Source organism: Dama dama, chromosome 15, assembly GCF_033118175.1.
Source record: "Dama dama isolate Ldn47 chromosome 15, ASM3311817v1, whole genome shotgun sequence".
NCBI classification, from domain to species: Eukaryota; Metazoa; Chordata; class Mammalia; order Artiodactyla; family Cervidae; genus Dama; species Dama dama.
The window spans coordinates 55470434-55497485 of record NC_083695.1 but is presented as its reverse complement, the minus strand read 5'-3'; the positions used below and the strand labels follow the sequence as shown (position 1 = coordinate 55497485).

At 36.9% G+C, this 27052-nt stretch overlaps 1 protein-coding gene across 6 annotated transcripts in view; it reads right to left on the bottom strand.

The window, feature by feature from the left end:
- Window positions 1-3965: 3965 nt before the first annotated feature.
- The window catches only part of A1CF (APOBEC1 complementation factor), an 87100-nt gene continuing 64013 nt past the window's right edge, over window positions 3966-27052 (bottom strand). For 4 of the 6 annotated variants that reach the window (XM_061162082.1, XM_061162086.1, XM_061162080.1 and 1 more), the window contains 6 exons: window positions 25391-25488; window positions 20489-20762; window positions 18325-18530; window positions 15285-15421; window positions 14442-14590; window positions 3966-11149 (listed from right to left, as the gene is read on the bottom strand). In XM_061162082.1, the coding sequence (XP_061018065.1) occupies window positions 10998-11149; window positions 14442-14590; window positions 15285-15421; window positions 18325-18530; window positions 20489-20762; window positions 25391-25488 (1016 nt within the window). In that variant the 3' untranslated portion in view covers window positions 3966-10997. The remainder of the gene's footprint in view (window positions 11150-14441; window positions 14591-15284; window positions 15422-18324; window positions 18531-20488; window positions 20763-25390; window positions 25489-27052) is intronic. The other 2 variants (XM_061162085.1, XM_061162084.1) reach the window with 2 other exon arrangements.

The window sequence follows — 27052 nt, the reverse complement described above, 5'->3', positions numbered from 1 at the left end:
TGTTGGAGAAGACTCTTGAGAGTCCCTTGGACTGCAAGGAGATCCAATCAGTCCATCCTAAAGGAAATCAGTCCTGAATATTCATTGGAAGGACTGAGGCTGAAGCTGAAACTCTAATACTTTGGTCACCTGATGCGAAGAACTGACTCATTTGAAAAGTCCCTGATGCTGGGAAAGATTAAAGGCTGGAGGAGAAGGGGACTACAGAGGATGAGATGGTTGGATGGCATCACTGACTCAATGGACATGAGTCTGAGTAAACTGCAGCAGTTGGTGATGGACAGGGAGGCCTGGCGTGCTGCAGTCCATGGGGTCGCAAAAAGTTGGACACGACTGAGCAACTGAACTTACAGTCTGAATACATGTCCTTTATAAGATACATGCTTTGCAAAAATTTTCTCATTGTCTGTGTCTTGTTTCATTCTCTGTTGAATGCCAGAAGTTCTAAACTTTGATGAAGTTCAATTTATCAGTTTGTCTTTGTATAGACTATACTTTTGATATTATATCTAAATAATCTTTGTCTGAGGGTCACAAAATTTTTCTCTTATTTTTTTATTCTATAAGTTTTATTTTATTTTAGGTTTTAAATTTTATTCTATCATCCAATTTGAGTTAGTAGTTATGTACAGTGTGAGGTAGGTGTCAAAATTTGCTGTTTTACATATAAATATCCAATTGTTCCATCACTATTTGTTGAAAAGAGTAGCCTTTTTTCACTGACTTGACTTTGAACTTCTGTCAAAAATCAGTTGTGTTTGTGTGTATATTTAAACTGTTTCACTCTGTTGATCTATTTCACTATTCTGATGTCAGTATCACAAGATCTGGGTTATTTTAGCTTTATAATAAATCTAGAAGTCAGGTAGTGTAAGACCTCAAGCTTCCTTGTTTTCAAAGTTGTGTTAGCATATTCTATTTGCATTCTATATAAATTTTGGAATCGTCAATATCTAAGATATCTTCTGGGATTTAGATTTTGATTGGGATTGCATTGAAACTATAGATCAGTTTGGGGAGAATTGACATTTTTAGCAACATTGAGTCTTCTGACCCATGAACATGGTGTATCTATCTACTCATTTAGACTTTAACTTTTTTTACTTTGTTTAATCTCAGAAGTGTTCTATAGTTTTCATTGTATAGGCCTCATATCTTTTGTCAAATTTAAGTCTTTGTATTTCACATTTTTGGATGATGTTGCAAATTGTATTTCTTTTAAATTTCAACTTTGGATTCTTTGTTGCTAGTACATAGAAATATAATTGATTTTTGTATTGATCTTATAACCTGCAACCTTGCTAACTAAATTATTAGTTCTAGTAGCTTTTTTTTTAGAGTCCTTCAGATTTTCTGTATAGACTATAATGTCTCTGAATAAAGACAGTGTTACTTCTTCCTTTTCAATCTAGAGTTTTAAAATTTCCTTTTCTTATTGCACTGGCAAGAACCTCCAGCACACTGCTGAATAGACGTGGTAGACTCGGACACCAACGTCTCTGCTGTTATAGCCTTTTTCCTTTGAGACGTCCCTGCCAAGGTTGGGGGCATGGGTGTCTGTTCAAGCCTGCCTGAACTTGCTCTGCAATCATTCTTCTCTAAGACCTTATTACCATCTGGTGGGTGCTGCTTGGATGCAGAAGCCAAATTCCGTATATTCTTGGCTTTTTCAGATCTCACTGTTCTCTCTCCCCATCCCCATCCTCTTTCTTCTCTATGATACTCTGTCTATACTATGAATCACTGTCTCTTACTCTTTCACTTCCTGTAAATTCTTTGAGTTGATAAAGCTTTTGGAAAAACACAGCCAGATATCCTTGCGTGGAATCTCCAATGTTTGGCCAGATATCTTTACTGAAGCAATGTAGACAGATGGACCTTCTGCGAAAGGGGGACAATACAGTGAGAGCTGAAGTAAGTTAATGTCATCCCTTCTTTTCCTTTGTCTCTTTCTCTATACCTCCATCCCTTCCCCCTTTCTGCCTTCCTCCATCTTTCACTCTCTCCCTTTATCCATCCCTCCTTCCTTTCTTCTTTCTATTCAACTAGCAATTCTGAGCACCTCCTGTCGGGTACACCAACCTCCTTAGCTCTAATCCTCTGCAGCAGTGGGCAAATGCTCCTGCATATGCACAACAGTAAAGCGATTCACAAATTCAAAAACTGAGTTGGGTTCTCTGATTTTGCTAACTCTCAGATAACAAGCATATTTACATTCAGTCTAACTTGGTAACTTTTCACTGTTTTATTATTATCTATTGCTTCCCAACGAATTATCCTGGCACTTGGCAACTTAGAAAAGACTTACAACCTCCTACGGAGCAGGGATCGAGATGCACTTTAGCTGGGTCCTCTGCTTCAGAATTGCTCATAATCTGCCATTAACCTTGTTAACCTGGGCTACGGTTCTGTCAAGGCTCTGCTGGGGAAGAGTCTGCTTCTGGGTCCAGTCGTGGTTCTTTGCCTGACTCGGTTCCTCACAGGCTGTTCTTTCCGTATGGCCCTTTCCATAGCACTGCTCACAACACGGCAGCTGGCTTCACCAGAATGAGCAAATGAGATGAGCTAGCAAGATGCCAGCGAATGGAAATCGTCATCTTTTATAACCTCATCTCAAAAGTGATATTCTATATTCTCTTCATTAGAAGTGAGCCACTTGGTCCACCTTGCGCTCAAGGAGAAGAGATTATTTAATGGTGTAAATACCAGGAGGTGGGATCAGTGGAACCATCCTTACCATAACTCTACTTTGAATGGGTGCCAATATCTCAAGAAATTGAGGTCAATTGGCAGTTTCTTTTTATTTGGTGAAGGGGAGGGAGCCAAGATTTATATGCATCTACCTTGTGTCAAGCCCAGAGCTGAATGATCTTATGCACCTTACTTATTTCACTCCCACATCTTTCCTGTGATGTATTTGTGGCAGATATATTGAGGCTTTCCCTCAATATTCATTCTTCCATTCTTTCCTGTTGTTGTTCTGTTGCTAAATCATGTCCAGCTCTTTGCAACCCCATGGACTGCAAAATGTCTGATGGTTGCCCAGGTGCAGACTACATTTCCCACTCATTTTCTGCAGCTAGGGGTGGCCATGGGCCTAAGTTCCAGTTGATGGGTTGGAAGCTGTAGTGTTGCGTGGCAGCTTCCAATAAACCCCTTTTGGAACAGCTAATATGTACCCTTTCCCCTTCTTTGTCCTTCCTCTGTCCTATTTGGAATGCCTAAGTGCCATCATTTTAGGTCATGAGATTGACACCATGCAGGTAAAACAACTAGAAGAAAGACTTTCTGTTTATGACATTGGGAAGCACAGTATCAGCACTGTATTGCCTTTTGGGACTTTAGGGGAGGGACAATAAATTGCTATCTTATTTAAACTGCTGTCAAAATGTGTGGTTTTGGTTTAGCACAGGGTTGGCAAACTTTTTGTAAAGGGCCAGATAGTAGCCTTTAGTCTGTGTGGGCGATCTATGGTCCTTGTCACAAATTCTTCCTTTTTTTTTTTTTTTGTTATCAAAAGAACTTTTTAAAATGTAAAAACAGTTCAGTCCTTTAAACAACAGCAACCATCCATAGCTCAAGGTCCAACAAAACACAGGCAGCTGGATTTGGTCTCCAGGGATGGTGTGCTGACCTCTCTGCTCTTGTCCTTTAAGGGAACAGTAGGAACCCCAGGGTAAATGTTGACTTCAGGGTCCACTTACCTTTCTGGAGCCATGTTTTCTCATTATTTTTTGTTTCTGAGTATTCTTGTTTTCTTTATTGATTGGAAAATAATGCATTCAATCATTAAAAGTTACATTTACTCTCAGAAGTTGCACCAGAGGAAACTTTTATAAAAGATGTCAATGTAAAGAAGTCACCAAAGGGACACTGCAACTATGGATCATTAATATTAAGGTATTTACTAAAAAAAATAAATTTTAATTTTCAGGAAAGGAAAATGAATCAGCAACACATGTTGATACCTTTTAAAACTTTATAATGGTACTTGAAAATTCAATTAAAATCATTTTACCATCCTGGAATTATACTAGTCATTACAATATCACATTATTAATTATCTTATGAGATTTATGCTTCTATAGTGCACATTATATCTTCCAAACCAATGATTACTTTCCCAATGAATGAATGTTGTAATTTTACTCAGTATATTTAGATAGATCACAGAGTTTTATAAAACATTGTACGCAAAGTACAAAAATAAGTGCCTTATGCACAGTCTTTAATACTGTTTTCGTTTCTTTGGTACCTCAGCTAACTAACTTCACATAAATAATGTCAGTAATAGCAAGAAGGAAAAAAAGCAAGAAATTGCTTAACATCTAGAAACTAGAGATACATTTTGCAGACATCATGCTTTTTATCAAGAGAAGAGATAATATCTGGCTATATTGTAGTCAGAAAAGTAAAAAAAAAAAATGAACTCATGAAGAAATAGGGATAAAATGCCAATAATTACATCACATCTTTCAACCACTGATAATGACAAATTGATTTAAACAGACTGATCTTTACCCTAGGAGCTCAAATATCTCTTATGAATTAGATTGCAGAAAATGCAAAGTTTCAAAATTTACATTTGGAAAAAGTATGTATACTTCATTGTAAATCATCTACTAGAAAGTAATAAAGGTATAGACAAGGCTTGTTAAACATTGTTAAATTTTATAAACACAGGTATATTTAGAAAATAGAAATAGTTAATAACCACAATGTTCTCAAGTAAATAAAAAGTATGGATCCCTGCTCATTAACATCATAAGTCAATATGTGAATTTGTCAACTCCATGTATTAAAGCTCCTCTGGATATCTAACTGTATTGTTTTCTTCTTTTAAAATGTTTGGGTAGTCTGTTATGTTTCTCCTGGGGAAAATATTTGAAAACTCATTTTTACTTAAGTAGAAATAACAACAGATCGAGTTAAATTTGTCTTTAAAAAGGTTTACTCTACCAACCTAGTGTTTGGCTGTGATAGTGGAAATGAAGTTTAGAGCAGAGTTGATTTATTTTGGGGATTCTGACTAAATGACAAAACCTACGAGCTGATGCACTTAAATATATGCAATTATATTCATTTTTAAAAACTGCGTATGGATCACTAGACTGTGTACCCCACTGAGGGAAAATTTTTTTTTAAAAATTTGTATTCACAGTTTCTGGCATAAGAGTAAGTGCATAGTAAAAACAGACTGATCATACATTCTATGAATATTTTTGTCGGCTCATAGCAATAGAGACTAATAACACTCAATATTAGTAAAGAGAATAAAGGAAGAGTGAAAAACTTTCCTTGTTAACAGGAATTTCTATCTATTAATATTATTTTCCATTACAAATAATAAAATCTTTATATGGGATTATATGAGGATTGGGGGTGAAGAACAGCTGATGAATAACCATAATGGTGAATTAAATGCAGGGGAGTTAGTGTTTGAGCAAATCTGTAAGACATAGAAGGAGGGGAAAAGGCTACGTGCCTCTTAATGTGAAGCTTTATATAGGAAATCCTTTCTGTTTTTAGGTGCAGGTAACTTGGTGAAAGAAAGAAACCAGCAAGTGCTCTAAGACCTTGCTAATGCCCTCCGGATTTTGACAGACCAAGCACATGCCTCTAAGGGCTATTTTTCATCTTTTCTGCTGCACTCTTTGGCTAAGTGGCTGTGAGCTCAGTGAAGGAAAGGCAGAACTCAGGACCCAGCACCCCGGGGCAGTGGGAAGAAAGCAAGGGCCAGAATGGGGTCATAGAGACTCAGCTAGATGGACAGTGGGTCGAGGGTAACCCTGGAGGAGATGATGCATTCTCGTGTTCACCATGCTCCTACCCCAGTCAGAAAGAAGTGGTCAGGTCTTTTAGTTTAAGCTATATCTGCTCTGGAGAGAATAAAGCCACGTTGACAACATTAAGAAAGCAAAAAGAGCCATAAAGATGGTCACTGTATAATTTGTTGTGTAAACTGAGACACACTTGAGAGTAAGGGGGGCGATTGTTTAATTGTTGATAGTTAATATTTATAATGGGACAGCAGACGTAAGCCTACACTGTCCTGGCAAACCAGGATGTACAGTCACTCCAGGGAGATGCTATTAAACAATGAGTGGCATGATTTCTCGTTGGTCTCTAAGAAGTTCCTGCTGGCAGCTTACTTTCTTTAAAGAGCTGCGTCTTGCTATTTCTTCTCCCTTTAGGCAAAGTAACATATGTGAAGAGAGAGTAGGGGCATCTTCTTTTCTTGATATCTCCCTCAAAATAGGGGCAATATCCACAAGAGAGAGGTAGATGCAGAAGTGTTCTATATTTTATTCCAGGCATTTTTGAATGAATGAAGCCTTCTGGTTTCATATTGTTTTTTATGTCACGATTGGTTATGAACTTCTCTTTACTACTAGCTAAAGTATAAGGTATTGTTTTATCTTTCCTACGAAACTGAGGGCAACTGAGGATGTGTAAAGCCTGCTATCTCCCATAAATGAGTCTCTGTGTTCAAGGTATACATTGCTGTCCCTATTATACCTGTTCATTCTATATTCTATATAACATTGCAAGAGAAAGCTGGCTTTTAAAATGTTGGCATTTGAGGGGCAATAGAATATTCTATACCCATTTTTTATTGAGTAAAAAATTTTTTAATGTTTTATCCCATAAATAAAGAGATATGTATGGGGGGAGTAAAAAAAAAAATCTTATTTTCCTAGTAGTTTCACTAATTATGAAACTACAGGATATGTTTGGCTTTGTCTTAATGTTGGCAAATACAAATATACAGCCTGGTGAATACTTGACATGTTTTATGACTATGTCATCATTAAACTGAGAGTATTTTCAAGATATTACTAGAATGAAGTGAAATATCAACATCAGATTTGAAAAATTAACAAAACCACTATACAACTGTTGCTTGTCAGGTAGGAATGTCTGTTGCCTTGCTTCTCTTTCAATAAGTATATTAAAATTCCTAAGTTATACTATTAATATTTTCTCTTAAAAGTGTTTACCATAAAGTTCACTTATGGTATCATATTTGAAACTTAGTTTGCCTTTAATAGATGTCTTTACAATATATAAAAATGTAGCTACAAAATATAAAAAGTACAGATTCTCTAGTTTAAACTGTAGCTACGTTTTCACCTCCTGGAAACTTCTGTATGAGTTCAAGGGTGAAGGGGATACATGACCATGGCCTTGTATTATTCCCTTTTAGTTGTAAGTTACTTTTGGGAAATCTGGGATGGGGCTGGAGTTGCACAATAATAACAAACTTTATCAAACTTTGTAGCTTTGAATACAAGACAATTTACTGAAAAATCCTAGCTTTCTTTATTGACTCTTATTCTGCCAAGCTACCCTGAAAAAATCTCCCTATCCCCATGAATGCAAATTGTGACCCAGTTGCCCAAGAAAGAACTATAAAATAGTCATTTAAAAATACAGTGAAAAAGAACACAAGTTAAAAATTACATCGAGGTAATATTTCTGAAAAGGTGATCTATATGATTGGAAGAATATTTTGTTTTTTAAAAAAAACTTTTAACTTTTAAGTAAGACAAAGTTATTTCCTGCATATCTGTTATCAATACATAGCTATAATTTAATTTCCATCCACCATTAAAAAGTTAAATATCTGTGGTTTGGAAATATGTTCTCATTTGTTAGATATTTTTTGAAGTTGATGTTTTCTTAACATGAGGTAGCTTCGTAGCAGCATTTTGGGTGCCGTCACCCGAATACACCGTGGTTTGGCATGATACTAGGTTTGGGCAGGGTTGGCTGGGTGTGGGTAGTCATCTAGGAAAATTTTATTTTGTGGCAGTTAAGGGCAGTTCTCGCTGTATTAATGGGGTGGGAGAGAAATTCAACAATTTAAGAAGAGGAGCATTTTTACAGAGAAGAAAGACTGACATCTAATCTCACTGCTATTTCATTTCCTCCTAAGAACTATAGGACTGATTTTAATTCTCACTAAGCTATTAATACCCAAATTTAGAAACCCAATTCTAACTTACTAGAAATTTCTAAATTATTGGCTTGGGTATTTTGTTATTATCACTTGGTAGGTTGATTTTAAATTTTTCCATGAAGACTTTTTTTCTACTAAGCAATAATTTAAGAAATAGGAAAATATCAATACACAAAGAATGATAGGTATTAGATAAGTGCTAATTTCTATAGTCCAAAAACATAAACATGCAAAAAGAAACTTTGGTTCTACATTTGCTTTTTTTCAAACCTCAAGTTTTAAAGTTTCAAATTCATCATAGTGGGACTTGTTCTACATTATTTAATTTGGGCAAAGGAAATGAAAACATATGGCATGGTGAACACACTGAAACTTTCATGATTTATGTTCTAAATGGGATTCCCTAAATTTTACTAGAATAAAGTTTTAGCAAAAAAAATAAAACTCTATCTGCTTACTTAAATAAAATTAGTACTCAGGAAGTAAATGTCATGAATACTTATTTTCCCTTGAGCAAGAATGAGATGATATTCCAGTGGCAATTTTCTTTATACTTTGGTATTATTGTATATTTATGTTTCTGCTCTTAACCTTTAAAAAAGTGATTATGATTTCATTTGGAATAATAATTTTTTTCTCATGAAGAGATTCTTGTATTAACTAATTGTCCCTTTTGATTACATTTTAAACTACTCTGGATCAGACCTTGTATTGTACATATACTAGCCATGCAGAGTGATTTTTTACGTTTATTTTCAAAGATTTTAAAGAGCATTAAACTTTTGTCCTTGGAATTTGAAATGCTTCTTTGGACTGAGTAGAAATTTGCCTGCCTTCACTGTAGTTACTCTCCTTGAGTATGAAAGCAGGTCCATGGGGGAGTATAAATTTAAACCTAAGAATTGCTTAAGGAAATATTTTTCACTTTCTTCTATTTAGAATTGGTTTGGCCAAAGAGTTAGTTTAAAGCCAGTATGAATTATAGTCACATCCATACTTCTCATGAGATGAATATATGTAAAAATAAGATCTGGCTATTTGTTTTCATTTAGACATTTTTTTTTCTTGCATCTTTCTACTTAATGAAAGTGAAATTAAAAAAAAATTAAAACAGAGTGGAAATACAAAGAATACAGCAGTTCCCAGATTTAGCTGCATACTTGAATCACCTAAGGATCTTAAAAAACAAAATGAAACAAAACTACTGATGTCAGGCTCCAATCCCAGGACATTCTGATGTAATTGGTGTGAGGTGTGACCTTGGCTTTGGTGGGTTGAAAAGCTCTCCAGGTGTTTCTAATGTGCAGTCAAGTCTGGGAAACACAGTCCTTGGAAACAGGAAAAGTAAAATATAGAACTGAAAGCACAAGACCTTTCAGTGTTTCAGCTGTAGCCTTGAAGCCTTCGATACCTGATTGGAGTTAACAGAACTTTCAGGTTACAAGGACTCTTAATTGTTGTTGGAATTTACCTGATTTTGACTGGAATCTGGCCTGATCATTTGGATCATAGAATTCCATTCAAGAGTTGACAAATTTTTCTACGCTTTGGTGTCTATGTTTGCCCTTTAGTCTTGCAGAATTTTACAAAGGCCAAGGGATTTTTGAAATGAAAATTGAGTATTGAATGTCTTGCACCACTAATGAGACTGCAGTGGTTCACAATAGGTATTCTGTGTTTGGACTTTGCTTATTTCTGTTTTGAACAAAAAGCCATCATTTACAAGTACAAAAAGAGAGCAGCGCCTTCTACTCCCATCTCCATCCCAGAGTCTGTAGCACTCTCACCTCGGGTGTTCTAGAGAAGAGGCCCCACACTCTGGAGATTTTGATAACTAGCACCTTTGCTGAGTATCTTTAGACTCAGCTTCTAATATTCAGTGATGGACATGAGGTTCTCCTGTGATAATTTTCAAGACCAAAGGACTCAGATATGGTAAAGCGGTCTGATACTTACTGAAAGTAAAAGGAAGAGAAGTCAGTGGATTTCTCAGCAGATTTAGTACAAGTGGGTTAGAGAGTCCATGGCTGAACACAAGATGATATAACTGTCTCTGAATGCTGGAGGGTGGGCTAGGTGCTGCAAAAACATCAAAGAAATATGAGTAAATCTTCTCTCCTCTCTTAGTTTGAAGTGACTTTTCAGCCAATTTGAATAGGAAAAAGTATCATAAATGGTATTCTGTAGATTTGATTTAATTTTTTACAATATTGGAGATGAGCAAAATGAGACTGAGAGGAAAATAATATGAACAAGTCAGGATGTTTAAAATGAGAAAAAGTCATTTCATGTTGGTATGACAATTATCTTCTGGGGATCCTTTGGATTGGTAGGAGTTCTAGGGAAAAAGAGGTGTGAGCTAATGAGTTAAACAATGGGCCTGGATTTGTTTTTAACAACAGCTATAACAGATCACATCAATTACCAAGTCCCCAGGGGATGGAGGGGATGAGAAGATCCTGACCTACAACAAAATGACTGGATGGAATTTTCAGACTGACATGATGCTGATTCCTCTAAACCATGGACAATCTTTCACAAGCTCCAGGCTGTGAACATGCTCCGTGCAGTGGGCAATGGGAAATGTACTTGGAAAGGCATCTCCTACTGTCCCTCTGCCTTTTGTGACTGTGCATTAAAGCTATAAGCCAGGGGCTAAGACTCTGGAATTACTTGGCTCCCTTGGTTGTTACTAGTTGTTCAAGTCTGTTTAACTCCTGAATTTTTGCTGGCTAAAAGGTCTCTCTCTACTTTGTCAAGGTTTGTAAACATGCTCCCCAAACCCTCAGGAACCCTGAAAGAAAAACTTTTGGGGACAATAACTCTTTAGCTATCTGTTAGATAAATGGCTCCTTAACATTGCATTTCATTCAGAATAAAGTTCTCTTAACATAATTTTACAGTTAGTATAAGCTGTACAGTCTCAGGACAGGCATCACTTTGGGACAAGTATTGTGATCACTGGGGGACTGAGTTAGAGGTTTATTTCTTCTGGACTGAGTTTGTGTGTTTTATTCTTAAGACAAAGATGTCTTCAGAAGGTTCCATATCCATCCCCTCGGGCAGTCACTGCAAAAGTGGGGTAGACCTCGTACGCTGCATATGCTGCTAAGTCTTGTCCCAGGGTCACCGCCTGCTTGAGCTGGGCTGCGGACACAGATGCAGTTGGACTGGGGACAGCGTAGCCTGGAGGAGGAGGCAGAGAAAACTTCATGAAGGGGGTTTAGATTTGCTTCCTTTTGGCTTGTTGTCTTCTTTTTGAAAGATAACAATTTAGCATGGTTGCTTAAAGCCCAAAATTAATATGTACATTTTTTTTTTTAAAGAACATTACAGCATACTAACACATATATATGGAATTTAGAAAGATGGTAACGACAACCCTATATGCAAAACAGAAAAAGAGACACAGAAGTACAGAACAGACTTTTGAACTCTGTGGGAGAAGGTGAGGGTGGGATGTTTCGAAAGAACAGCATGTATACTATCTATGGTGAAACAGGTCACCAGCCCAGGTGGGATGCATGAGACAAGTGCTCGGGCCTGGTGCACTGGGAAGACCCAGAGGAATCAGGTGGAGAGGGAGGTGGGAGGGGGGATCGGGATGGGGAATACGTGTAAATCTATTGCTGATTAATGTCAATGTATGACAAAACCCACTGGAAAAAAAAAAAATAATATGTACATTTTAAAAGGTGCCCTCTGATGACATAATATCTGGACTCATGCATTAGGGAACAGTGTTTCTGAGTAGGGTCAACCACCTATGTCAGAATCATTTCACTCTTAGAACACTAGACACATTGGGGATAGATCCCAAGAAACAGACACTTCACAGGATGCTGAGTTGAGCAAAGCTTGAGGTTCAGAACTTTTTCAGAGGGTCTCAGAACTTGTAAAGGAGGGTAGGCAATCGATGGGTTGGCAAGGCATGGGGGGTGGGCTCTGTGGGTCCGGTTCTGCACCCCACCTCACCTAAACAGAATATTAAAAACCATTGCTATACTCAGGATTGTAAGGACTGCATAGACCAGTAGGATAAATATTTAACATTTTAGCACATTTCTATGTAGCAGCATAAAAGCAAATACCTAGTGTGACCACATTTTGACCTAACTGGACAGGACCGAAAATACCTAACCCCACCATCGGTCTGTCTTTGGTGTATGTGGAGGCCATGATGCTCATCCTAACTGTCAGAGAACCAAGGGATTTGAGTAATAAGGACATAAGCATGTACGTTCATATTACTGTTTTTCTAGCTGATCAATATTCCCTTTTGAAGAAAAGAGCATATTGACTATTATCTACAAGCAATATTTCCCTGTTATGTTTTAGATCAAAACCTGGTTCTTCCTGAGATGATCCCCAAATTGTGAAAGATAACAAGAAAAAGGGAAAAGTGTGCTTAAGCAACAAATGGGGACCTGATTTTTTTATTTTTTAAAAAGCCCATTGGTTTCTGTGTTGTGGAAGTCTGCCCAACCCCAGACACATTGATTTCTTTCTGGTGGCTTCTCAGGAAGTGGTGGCAGGAAGCTGGCTGGACTAGTTTTTAAAAAATTGAATCCACTCCTTGGCTTGTGCACTTGGGGCAGTAATGCTGACTAATGCACGAGTGGAGTTTGGTATATTTTCCACGGATATGAGAAATGTGTTAAGAATTACTTTCATAACTTTGGAAACAGTATTTCTAAAGTAAGTAAGTAAAATGTGTGTGTGTGTGTGTGCGTGTGTGTGCATAGAGCATAGATTTTATCTTTAGGGATTTTGAGTTTTCTTTTTCAATTTGGCTAATTTCTAAATAGCAAGAGTATTTGTGTTCCAAACAGAGTCTTCCCTTGGAGCCTGTTATTCTTTGCTTGACTTCATAATGAGTTATAAAAGATCATCTCAAATTCTTAGGCATTCCCAAGATGATTCTTCTGCTCTAAATAATTTTTTATTTCTTGTAGGGGCAAATAAAAGTGAGGATAAGATAAAACGTTTTTGAGTAAAAAGCAAATCCTTTCCAGTGTGAAAGCAAACTTTTAAAATTCTTCTGGCAGTGGCTCATTTATTTTCACAGTACATGAATTAGATGTCTTTGGGGTACAGCTCTCTGTAAGACAGGGGTTTAACTTGCTGCAAGAACTGAGAAGCCTGGCACAAGTCCCCAGAGGATAGATGAGTCACCACCCTGTTGTATGGAAAGCGAACACAAAGCTTATGGCCCCAGCACAACCCAAGAGGGACCTGGCCCTTGGCAGTGGCTGCTGTTGCCTTGGTAACCTTGAAGGCCTGCATCACACATCTTCTCCACATTCTACAGAACAAAGCTGGAATTGAGATCATACTTGTGTGTGAAGCGTGATTAGTTTTAGCCTCACTTGCCAGAATGGAAGACATATTGGCAAGTTTTGAGAAATAAAAGGAAATGAGAGCAGGCTCAGGTGTTGTGGATGTGAGGAATATAGCAGTTCTCATACCCACATGCAATCAGTATATAAATTAATCAATTGATGGGCATGTCCTATTTCTAGGTCTAAGTCTGATTTGGGCTTGTTGTAAGTATGCCAACAGTGACAAGTCAGAATGACAGATTTCTTTGAAAGATACAAACTTTTATTATTAAGAGTGGAATTGCTCAGACTAACTGCTGAAGGAAAATTTCCAAAAGACATTTCTTGTCTGGTCCTCTTTAATCTCTAGAGGATTCATTTTAATTATCAGTATTTGTTGTGGGTATATAATAAATGGGGGAAAGTCTTAAATGTGACCCTGAAGGCATGTTGATCTACAAATAGGCTTTATTTTAAGTGATCAGCATACGCCCCAGACCTAAATTATACAACAGATAAAATGAGCCCGATTATCCAGTTATTGAAAGGGTCTCTCTCTCTCTTCTGTCTTCCTCTCTTTCACATACAGAATTTACTTCAAATAATTTAAAAAAATCTGCTGTACATGTTTTTTTTCAGAAAGCAAAGTAATAAAAGTAGGATTGAGTAGAACTGAAGATTAGAACTGGGGAGGGAGTCCCAAGGATTGCTTCAAAGCTGATTGACCTTGGCCAATGGCTTTATCTTTCCAGTACTTGGTTTCTCCATCTGTACAATGGGCATGATGGTAGAGTCTGTCTCTTGTGGTGTCATGAGCATTGCTGAGATAGGTGAGTGCCTGGCACATAGTTAGACTTCAAATAAATACAGCTATTCATAGACAGTTCTAAACTCTCTTACTAAAAGTAAAAACCAACACAAAGCCAGAGGCAGAGCGACTGCTTCATTCTCCATCACACAGATGCTTATAGCTGAGCTAAGACTAGTTGCCCGCACCCCCGCCGCCCAGCTCTATTCTCTTGCCTAGACATTAAAGGCTCCCTAATCAGACTTGGAGTAGGTGTAGCTCACAGACAACTCTGTCAGTCCATGGTACCCAAGAGGGTCTCCCAAATACTCTCTGTAGGGCGTCATTTCGGGCGCTATTTTTTCCAAACCTGGAAACGCAGTAGCAGAAGCGGCGGCAGCTGCGGTCTGGGCGTCGGCTCCATCAGTGGGGATGCCCAGAGCCTGCAGGGTGTACTCGGCCGCGTATGTCTTTGCTTCATCCACGTAGGCACTTAGCTTCGGAGGTGTGAAAGGATGGCTGGAAAGCACATGTTATTGATAAATGTGTGCTGCTGAGACAGATGAAAACCTAAGGCACTGTATGCTTTTTAAGATGATTGGATAATGGAATTTTGTGTGGGCACTTATCTTTCTTTTTGCTTTTAAACATTTTAAGTATCTATGCGTGTCGGAATATTTTTGAACTTATTTAGAACATGGGTGAGATGACACTCCTGGAGGGTACTTGCAACTCATTATAAACCTTTTCTAATATATATGTGAAACATGATGGTTCCTAAAACGTGTAGAAATGCAGGTTCAAGGTAAAATTCTGAAGGTAATAACCACTAACAGAGAGGTTATGTTTTTTGTCCGAGATTTAAATGGCAGAGTATGGTGTTATTAGGTGTAAAATGGTAATTTCGAATAGTTCAACCCAAGTACTACACAGATAAAAACATGGGCTATAGTTTTCATTTCTATTACACTTAATATCCACAGGTTTCCATTGGTTGATGAGAGTACCCAGTCTTAATTGTCTCTGAAATTTAGGGGCTTTGAGATGCTAGTCTCATAGCTGGCACATATATCCCAAATACACATCTCAATGTATGCTTTGAATAAAATGAGTCAGTAGTAAGCTTGAATATTTATCTTCTTTAGATAGTGATAAATATATACTACATTTTCAAGAGACTCTTATTCTAAAATTTAAATGATAAGTTACGTACATGGCAGGATTCTGGCTGGCCAGGGCAGGAATGGTTATTTTGTATAAGAAGAGTTGTCTTTGATCTTGTCCAATGGCAGAGTGAAGCTGATACACAGGTTGTCCCCAGTTATTTTTCTGACAAATTTCTTCCAATATCTACAAGAGTAGGGGGAAAAAGTGACTTTTCTTTCAGATGTCACATTTGCATTATTTCTCCAGCTTTCAGGTTTTTTAATTGAATCTTCACAGTTTAAGCAAATATAAGAAGATAAAAAATGCCACATGGTTTAATGACTCATAAAATTTAAGATGAACTCAATTTGAACTCCATTTAAAATGTTATGTCTATTAATTCATAAAAATCATTTTCACACCATTTATTCTAATATGCTTTTAGTTTAGTCCTTTAGCTCTTTTTACCAATACTTTCGATTTGTTTGATATATTCTTTTTTTTTTAATTGATATTCCAGCACCGTGTGGCTGGATCTACTCATTATTACTGTGAATCCTTCTGTTTATAATGGGTTAGAGAAAATAACCTAAGGATTTATTTCTATTTCATGGCATTTGTCATCGGGTTTTAACTTTACATTTTCACAAAAATAGAGTTAAAAAGTTTGATGGGTATTTCTTGATGGACGTGAATAGATGGGTGTTGATAGTTGCCATGTTTTTGTCTGGCAAAACACCACTTCTGGATATTTTTACAATGATCTGATTTTTAGAAGCTGCCTTCTGTCATTACTCCAAACCAAATCTTTCCTAACGGCACATATTTTCTTCATCCTGAAACCATTTTTGTTGGCCCATAAGCCCTGATGCTCCCACTGGGCAGCAGATTCAGTAAACTGTGCAACAGAAGGCATAAATCTGAAAAAATAACTCCTGGGGTAGAACTGTTCCCTAGGCTGAGTCCATGGATCTTCTTATCTCATTTGCGCAAACCCTCGTCCAGCAGCAATGGCACATTTTCCTGTTTATTAAACTTTTAGGTTGTTTCTGTTTCCTCTACTAACTTTTGCTTTTTAGTACTCTTAGTTTTGTAACATCTTTTTTCATCTACAAAGTGTTCTCTTAGGTTCTGGGGCAATAGTCAGTTACTTGAGGGGGTAGATATTTTGCCTGCTTGTTTATGCCCATTGTGCAGACACGTGTAAAGGATTTTAACTCTAACTCCTGACTCTTCAGGGCAGCCCTAGTACCTCTGCTCTTCTTGTTGGAAGTTCATAACCCCTCCAAGAATTTGTCAAGGCTCCATCTAGGCTGGTTGGTGGTGGCATGACCCTTAATTTCTAAGCCACAGTTGCAGAAATTCAGAGAGGTTAATTTTTAAAACTTTCATTAGTTCATAGAGATGGTTACTGATGGTACTATAAAGCATGATCAATTTCTCACCTGGGTTAATATAAAAGCAGAGATGATTACACATTCTATAGTGTCTCTTAAAACTATTATGTAGAATTTATGACAGTGATGGGGCTTCCCAAGTAGGGCTAGTGGTAAAGAACCCACCTGCTAAGCAGAAGACATATGAGACGTGGGTTCAGTTTCTAGGTCAGGAAGATCCCCTGAAGGAGGGCATGGCAGCACATTCCAGTATTCTTGCCTGGAGAATCCCATGAACAGAGGAGCCAAGAGGGCTTCCATCCATGGTATCACAAAAGGTCGGACACAACTGAAGTGACTTAGCATGCAGCATGCACATGACAATGATTATTTTTTTTTCCTTAAAATGTTTCTGGATATCCCAGTACTTTAATTAGATTGCTTATTTTAGGTTTTAACCCAAGATATATTGGATGACTAGCTTTTGTGTTTCTTGAACAAAGCTCCATCATTGTACTTAATTAGATTTTATTGTAGTTATTTATGTGTCAGGATCCTCTCACTGGATTGCCATATGATTTTTGATGGCAAGGATTATGTTATATTTGCTTTTCCATCTTTAGCTCCTAGCATAATACTTGGTGCATAATGCTGGCCCCACAAATGATTTTAAACAGACACATTATTACTGTTTACTACTCTAATAGGCATCCTTTTAAAAAAAATTACCTGGGGAGGGTTGTAGAAACTATAGATGAGCTCCTTTTTATGTATAAGAAAACTATTAATCCTACCAAAAATAATCAACCAAAAAAAAAAAAAACAAAAACCCACTTAAGATGAGCTTTTAGAAAATCAAGTTTTCTACTTGATTGTAATCATAAGGCTACTTCCATAGATTTGGGGCTTATACCTTTGGGGTGGGAGTCAGGAAGTTTCCTTTAGGATGTGCAAACTGTCAACTGGATATTGATTATTCAGCCAAAGTATCTTTGCAGAGTCCAACACAAAATGCATATCCAGAGGGAACAGTTTGAGGGTTAACATTGATCCTGTTTTTTATTTTTAACCCTGTGATTCAGTTTCCATACTGGAACAACTTTTACAGCTTTAAATTTTCCAGTAATAAAAATCATACCCTCATGCAGAGTTATGGAAACTTAGAACTGTGACTTGAAAGCAAAAAAATTTACCATGAAAGCCACTGCCCCAAGATAATCACTGGAGAAGACTTGATTTGATATGACTGATGGCGTATCACAGCTAATATGAGTAATGACACACCATAGATTACACAGTGCTTTCACTTCAACAGTGTTTCCAAGAAAAGATGTTCTAATGAATCTATTCATTCCCTGTTGTGAGTGCTCTTCATTGGCTAACTGACCTTGCTTTATTTTGCTTTCATTTAAGGTACTGGTTGATAATTCTTAGTAGTCAGGATTTTTGCATTTCAGTGGATGATTATTTAAGATGTCAAAGTATATAATTAAAAACAAACAAACAAAAAAGAAAGAGTCTGAAGTGGACCAATGGTATTCAGTGCCCACTGCTGTCTCACAATATGTTATATTGATTGGTCACTTTATCTATGTAATAAAACAAAAGAAAACAAAACAAGACAACAGCCCAAGTAAGGATCAAATCAAATCCATTGATGAATGGTGAATGATGGTCTTTGACCCAACTTAGGCAAACTATCCCAGCTACCTCTGGAATAACATTACATACCTGGGGAGCAAGTTTAATTCCTTGGGGCTTTAAAGTGACCGGATTCATTGGGGTGAGCTCCATCCCAGGTAAAAGGTCATAGAGTCTGTCTTCTCTCTTGTCTCCTTTGACCTGGTATCCCCGGCCCAGGCCTGTGTAAGCCAAATAGCCACGGCCGCCCAGTCCTCTCACTCCCGCAGCCCCTACAGGTACATTCATGTAAATTTCTAGGAATGTAAGAAGGCATTAAACTGAATCAAACCACCAGAAAATCACCCTGAATCTTACTGTAATGGAAAAGTTAGCCCAAGTCACATTGATTATTGCCCTGAAGATGGATAGAAAACTCCAGGATTCTAATGTAATGAAACTCAACATAATATGGTATTTACCATAGGCATCTTTTTTTTTTTTAAACTGTATGTAGAAGAAAGCAATACTATCAAAGCTATGGATAAGTACACATGCCACTTTAAAACTTGGATATAGAGAAAAATTTTGCAATTTCTCTCTTCAGTTCATTTTGTGTTGACATTTTTTTTACACTAATGTTGAGAGATATATATATTCCACATTTCACAGTGTAATATGACCACATGTATTAAAATAAGTCTTGCCTTTTTGTCTTTGACCAGTGAATTGGAAATGAATTCTAGTTTCCCTAATGTTCCATTCCTGATGACCTGTTGGAAAACCAGTGTTTAGAAAATGTGTTTTAAAATACACCATTTTCTTATGTTCTATCAACGTGAGGCTTAAATGTCCGTTGAGTTTCATTAATAGATTACTTTTGATTTTTTGTTTTGCCACATTACTACTTTGATTTCCTATTAGTGTTGTAAAGAGATAAAAAGCTGATTACCCTTCATCCATGAATATCATTCATTGATTTCTTTCTTGTTATAAGACAGGTATTTTTCCCCTTGGAGTAGAGTTTGTTTTTTTCCTACATTACAACTGGTTGACAACTTATACTTAATGTAGGGATTGTTTAATGACGTGATTTTAGATGATAAATGTACAATGGTTTAATGACATAATTTGTCATCAAACATATAAACAGATTGTCCTGAATGGATTTCCTTCAGGAAAAGGTTCCTAAAGGTTTCTTTTATATTACGACTTTGGGTGAAGTGATTGTATTATGAGAATGGAACTTTCAAGGCAGTTGCAGACTAGAACTCCTAGGATGGTCAATTCAGTTCTCCTGAAAAATAGTAAAACACAGTAAGATAATTGTTTCCACAATAATCTGGACATGCCCCTTGCTTCTAGTCAAACCCAAGAATAGATTTAAGTACACAGTTTGTTGTTGAATTGCCCAGACTGTTGTCATATTTGGAAGACAGAATTGAGATTCTGTTGGCATTGATTCCTAGCAGAACCATTCTGAAGGATCCCATTAGGCAAAATCAAGACAGTTTCTTGAAAAAATGCTTTCCTTATCTTTGACATTTTTTGAAATAACTGAGCTCAGAGAACTGCTTGAACATTTGGAATTCTCATAGGATTCAGTAGGAAAGATTTGTTTGGCAATGAGATTGAGAGTTGTTTATTTATTTTTTTTTTTTCTCTTTGGACTTTTACTATTTAGTTCCCCATATCCTGGAGAAACAAGTTGATTTACCTAGTAATGTGGCTTTTTGGAAGGCATTATACATATTTCTCAGGGGAGGTCAGATGAGAGCATCTCATGTATCTGTTAGAATATATTTATGATAATTTGTGATTTATATCTGGACATGATGGCACTGAGTCACCATCCAATACACATGTGTCTTGACATTTGAGGTAGTTGGTTTCCACTGAACCGTACTGCTCCCATTTGAAAGTTTTGTAATGAGTCACATATGTTTGTAATATGGTAGTACAATGATAAGGAAGAAACTAGTAATTGTGGATCTGAGTTTTAGTGTGTGCATATTTTATGGGCCTGTGCAGAGAGCAAATGCATACATTTACACTGTATTCTGACCAAGTTTTTCAATAACCAGTTGTAATGTGAAAAAAGATTCCTAAGGAAGGAAAAATATTAATGTAATATTTGATTTTCAATAAGCAATTTTCCAGTTCTTTTCTCCCAGTAGACTCATCCAGTTAGACATAACTTAGACACAAGTCTATTGCAATACAAATAATTTGAAACTGCAGAGCTTCATCTAAGGCAAGAGCTGATTAATGTTACCTCTAACAGAAGGGGCCCGGATAATGGCCCTGTTGCCAAGATGTCCTTTGGTGGTTGGGAAATGAAGGCTGGGAATCGCTGTATAGGCCTGAGGGGCATAGAAGACAGGTGCTCCAAGGTAGGTGGTGGTGGGGTCGTAAACATGGCCCAAAGAGTAGGTATACTCTCCCTGCAACATGGTGCCCCTTCCGCCTGTTCCTCGGGTGTACCTAACGTAACTGTCCTTGTCCACTGGTTTGGCTAGGGTCACTTCAATGGGGGACCCGTCCAGCACCTGTTGTAGACAGTAAGGAAAAAGCAACGTGAGAAGATATGAAGACAACCAGGTGTGGCTTTGTCTTAGTAACACGCCTCCTTCTAAGGGTTAGTCTATTTGCTGCTATCTTTACTATTTCACTTATCTGTTTGAATGCAAAGTGTTGCCTGGCATGTCAGTAAACAAAGGATGCTGCAGCCATCAAGCCATCACATTACAGCTCGAAGGAACTCAGGATGGGAAAGAACAGGACACTGGCTGTAGATAGCTGAGGTGCATATCAAAGGAATGATTTCAATGAGCCCAGACTCTTGCATTTTCCCATATACTGAAAAGTGCTAAATTCCTTAACTTGAGATATCTGGTTTTCTTTACCAGTTATCTTTTGTTATTTTAACTACCTGGTCTTTATTGCAAAACTCCTATATATCTGGGTTCCCTCTTACCTCTTCAGAGCAGTCCTTTATAACTATTGAGAGGCTGTCTCCCAGGCTTCAAGTCCTCAGAATATCCTCAAAATGAAACAGTTCTCAACTTTTAGGTTGTGTAATTTTTCCAGTCAACATATGCACCATCTTTTCATAGGTTCTTGTTTTGTGTGCCCTGTGAGTTTCCCCTGAATGGTTTGTTGGTAAATTGCATATAATCTGTCAACAGGCCAATAATTGGCCACTGTCTATTGACATATTAGTTACAAATCTATTAACTGAATATAGTCACTGAGACAGAATTATGTAATATTTTTATGTGATGTGTTTTAAAATACATACTTATATAATTATATAATTCTAAGAAATTTTAGGTTAGTTATGGGTGGAATATAATCTCCAGTTCCTAGCACAGTGCAATGAAGATGAAAGGAGATCAATAAAAGATCTTATCAATTGTTCACACTTTGTTATGGGCAGCCTAGTCAGGCCTTTCCAGTTGCCAGCCAGCTAAGTGTCTTACTCTTTGGAGCTACATAATAGCTGAGTTTTTACTGGAAATGAAGAGAGGCTTAAAAGTAGGACCCAACTTAAGGAAGTGAAACCATTGAGGGTACTGCGTTTGTCCTCTATAGATACGTCCTTAAGAATCAAACTTTTGATCTGCTAAACAAACAGGAATAGCAGGTCAGTACTAATGTTTCTCAAGTCAGGTGCTACTTAAAACTTGTCTTCAAATATTTTTGAAGTGGTTCTTTTCTGATACAAGTTTTTTACATTTTGCAAACAGATCTGGATGTTGAAAATAATGGCCATGTGTAGATCTACAAGTGTGACTTGCTTTTTTATGTGTTGTTTGCATACATAAGAGACAAAAGATGGCTCTCAACAATTACTTGATACTTTGATATATTTACTATCAGAGACAAAGTGTTTTGAGGAGGCATTTGTAACTTCTTTCAAATAAGAATATTATTTTTTTAATAAAGAAAAGAAATATTAAGTGTTCCTGCAAATATTCCCTTTCACAGCAGCTGATGATTTCATGGGTGATTCAGTGGTTCCTGGATCACTGATGTCTGCTGGACGAAGTTCATGCTTTATGATCATCCTGATCATTTGGGATCAGCCTCTTGTTTCTAGTTACATGTATCTGCCCTCCTTTTTAGTAGCAGGAATCAGTATCAAATATCTTCCGTCGAACACATGGAGGGAGAGAATTCAGCTCATATTCTACCATATTATATTGATGTTGATGTAATTAGAAGAAACAGACGGAGTATTAAAGAAACACCTTGGATGCAATCCTTTGTCTTTGTTCCTGTCTTAAGAAAGATAAGATACCTAAATAGGTCTGTACTTACAGGCACTTCTATATCAAGAGATGTTTTTAGTGGAATGATTCTTTACTGAAAAGTCAGATTTCTTACTGTAATAGACTTTGTTCTGCATGCTTCTGCTCCTTTACAGTTTTCTAAACCCAGTATTGTATTTTACTTATTTTGTTTAGGTGCTTCAAAGTCTAGGACAATATCATATTAACCTGTATATCCCCAAGCCCAGCAAGATTTCTTTCTCATTGTAGACATTCACAGGTATTTGTAGAATAAGTGAATAATCATGTGCGAAGCTCAGTTCATCACCCTTCTGTCCAAATAGGTTTCCCTGCTTGACTTCCCTAACATCATTATCCTGGTCCTCTATATTGAAAACCTAAAATGACTTATCCTTCTTTTCCACTGCTCTAGCCAATCAGTTCCTGGATCCTTTGAATTCACCCTGCATAGTTCTGTGTAGAGCTTTCTCCTACATTCCATTCTCACCCTCATTCAAGCCCTTATTTCTTCCCATTTGAGTGACTTTAATAGTTATTTAACTAGTTCCAATTACATCTTTCTCCCTATTCTATGAAACTTCAATTCTTTATAGGTTGATTTCCCTAAATTGTTAATGGGATCATTACTTCACTGCACAAAAAACATCAAAGCCTCACCTTGTCTAATAGATTAAATTTAAATATCCTTATGGATACTTAAAAACTTTCATAGTTCTAGGCAAACTTACTTTTGATTTTCCCATATCACATTACAGTTAAGTATTATAATATTTAGTAATAACTTGAATATGTATTTAACTGTATAATGCATGTATACATTGTTGTAAAAATATCTAGCCATGGGTTTCCCTGATAGCTCAGTCAGTAAAGAATCTGTCTGAAGTGCAGGAGACCCAGGTTCAATCCCTGGGTCAGGAAGATCGGCTAGAGAAGGAAATGTCAACCCACTCCAGTATTCTTGCCTGGAAAGCCCTAGGGACAGAGGAGCCTGGCGGGCTACAGTCTATGGGGTAGCAAGAGTCAGACACAACTTAGTGACTAAACCACCATAAATATGCCAGCTGCAAAAATTAGAAACAGTTTGAATACTTTTCCACTATGATGATTCCAATGCAATTATTTAGCATTTAATTGATGATGGTCCCTTCTTTGCAAGCATCATGTATCCTCAGAAATGTTTTCAAATTGAGAAACTAATCTCTCAAATATTTTCAAAGAAATATTATTATGACACTAAATGTAATTATCAATGAAGAAGAAATAATATTTTGCTTCCTAGGCATATATTTAATATATATGCATTATATATATATATATTTATATATATGCATTAATATTTTGCTTTCTAGTTTTCTTTATGTGTGTTGGAGTCGGTAGTCTCCCCCACTATGCAGCCCCCACCCCACCCCCCCCCCACAGCAGGATTCACACACTTCTGTAGATCAGAAATAGCTCCTAAGCCCAGGCCCCCCTATGTCTGAAAGCCTTGTGCTGGGAGACCCTCTATTTGCCCTGGAGATCTGCTCCCCATTGGCTGCCAGCCTCCAAGCTCCCACAGGGAGTTCTGCAAGGCTCCCCCTTCAGGGCTCCTGGGCCTTCCAGATTATGATTGAATTTAGTCAGTGGGGAGGGCTGGCCAGAGGTTGGAGGAGAGAGAGCAGCAAGTGTGAGCTATTACTTCTCTTGGCTCCCTCCCTATGAGGTGACCTTGGCCTGAATATGTCCCTTGGCCAAAGTTCATTACTTTTCTCAACAAGATCTGCTCTTGACAATGCTCTCTCCTTTAGGTTTCCTGTTCTCTGGTCCTTTGTCTCCTTGGCTCCAGGACTGCCCCAGGCTCCTGCCCTGTCTCTTTTAACTCTCCTGCCCCAGGCTCATACCTTTATTGTTAGTCCTTTTGCCAGCTGTCTCCTATTAGGACTGACCAGTGTGAGGCCTGGCAGGTGAAACAGCCCTGTGCTCATTCGATTCAGAGCAAGGCAATCCATCTTTACTGTTCTCCAATTATACTTTGTTCTTTACAAATTCTGTGCCTCTGTCTGAGGTTACCTCTCCTTTGCCATTTTTTTTTTTTTCCTTTTGAAATTCTTCCCAAGTATCATGGCTTCTCTTAAATATTATCTTTCACATCTATGAAGATTTTCTGATTCTTAATAACCCACCTCTTTGAATATTGTCACCACTTCTTATCCATTTTTTTTTTTAAACAAAATTTATCTGACTGGACTTTGTAAAGGTATTTGAGTACTTGTTTTAATCCTCAGTTGACTTTTAGCCCTTTGATAAGTATCTTGGTTTGATCCTTTAAGTATTCCAAACAATATTTAGCATGATAAATGGTTTACAGAAGATTGTCAATATTATGGGATTAATAAGTAAACATTATACTGGTTTCTATATATAAATCATAAGTTAGAATATAATATTACTAGTTGTTTTCCCCAGAGCTTACTCTTGGCAAGGTGAAGAGATTCCAAGCTTTCCATACTTGTAATATCAAACTCTAAATGCAGAATGATAACTTTGACATCTTCTCAGGTCATCAGTCTCCAAAATACTGGACTACAAAGATTACAATTTCTTTGAAATAATGAGAGAAAACTGAAATTTGGAAAATCACCTTGGGATACTCCATTCCAACTCTGTATTTCTAAAAAAATTGAGGGCCAGTGACTTGTCCAAATCAGCCAAAATTAAAGATAGAATTGGACATCTCCATTGAATTTTCCATCACCCTTTTGTTTGTCTTAGATGGACTAAGGCAGCCATGTCAGAGATGGAGGAAGCCTGAGTGAGATGGACTTGCAGGACTGTTCTCCTGGGTAAAACCTCCACAACAAACTTTGGTAGAATCTACATAGGTTTTCTTTGTCCTACATTACCTTCCCATTTAAAGCTTTCATAGCCTCCACTGCATCTTCTCGGTTAGTGAAATGCACAAAAGCATAGTCTCGGATTTTCTTCACCCTTTCCACAGCACCTGGAAGCAGAGTGGAAGTAGCTCCATTAGCAAACCTGATGCACTTAAACATTTAGCTTGCAAGAATCTTTTTTTTTGGAGATTCAGTATTTAAAGAGCTCATTGAGAATATTTCCTGTGTTCGGGTTTAAAATTCTGCACATTCAACAGAAGATTTTGTTTGTAATTCTTTAATAACACTTATGTTCTGCCTTATTATTTATAGATTTATTTATGGATTTGTTTTTCCACTTCCTAGATTATTATCTTTGAGGATAGAAGGGTATGTTTTTCAGTATATTATATAAAGGATAGTAATTTATTCATGGTAAAATATTTGTTGAGTTGAACTCAATTATTGGTCATCTTATATATTTAGGTAATTACCTTTTTAAATTTTATGGCTCTTTCCTCAAAGACATCTTGACTCCTTTGATTTGTACAATAAAATTTTAAAGTTAGAAGAGACTTAGCAATAATTTAATTTTTAATTCATTTTACTTTATTTGTTTTCAACTTTAAGATTCTGAATCTAAATCTCTGACAAAGTAAGTGAAATTTATGAACTCACATAGCTAAGAACTAGAACATAGATCTCTCATCTGCTTATCTCGTTTGATCAAAACAAACAAACAATTCTGAAAGTACATCTGAGAACCAAGATAGTTTCTTACCATGCTGGTTTAAAATATCAAAGGTTGGAAACAATGTACATATCTACTAATCCTACTAGAGGAATCTCTTTAATAGAAGTATTCACACATGTGCAAAAGGATCATGCTTAAGAATATTAATAACACTAGTCAGTTGAAATAAAACAACTTAATAATAGCAAAATAAAACAACTTAATGTCCATTTTCATGAGCATGATTAAATACATTTGTATTAAATAATACTAAGAAGTCTTTAAAGAGAGCAAATAGGCTCATGTATACTTACATGGAAACCTTCAGAACCTGTTGTTAAATCTAAAAAGTTACAATATAGTAAGTATAATATTATAGCTTTTATATTTATAAAATACAAACCCACATATATATTGCACATAAATATAAATATACACACAGAAAGAGAACTGAAATGATCAAGATTGAATTGTTAATAGGGGTTAGTTCAGAGGAAGATCCTGATGCTGGCAAAGATTGAAGGCAAAAGGAGAAGAGGGCGGCAGAGAATGAAATGGTTGGAAAACATCACCGACTCAATGGACATGAACTTGGACAAACTCCAGGAGATAGTGGGGGACAGAAAGGCCTGGAGTGCTGCAGTCCATGGGATTGCAGAGTCAGACACAACTTAGTGACTGAACAACAGCAACGACGGGAATAGGGGAAAAAGTTGGGGAGAATAAAGGGGGCTTTCATATTTTAATGTGCATTCTTTGGTGTTTTTACAAATATTTGCAATATTGATATATATACTTTGTGTAATAAAAAATAACAAATCAACCTAACCTATTATTATGTAGAGGGATTGCTGTACGTGTTGATGGACATGTGTAAAAATAAAGTTCTACCAAAATGGTTGAACTTTAGATTTTACATTTTATTATTAAAATGTCCTTGCTTACTCAATTTTAAAAAT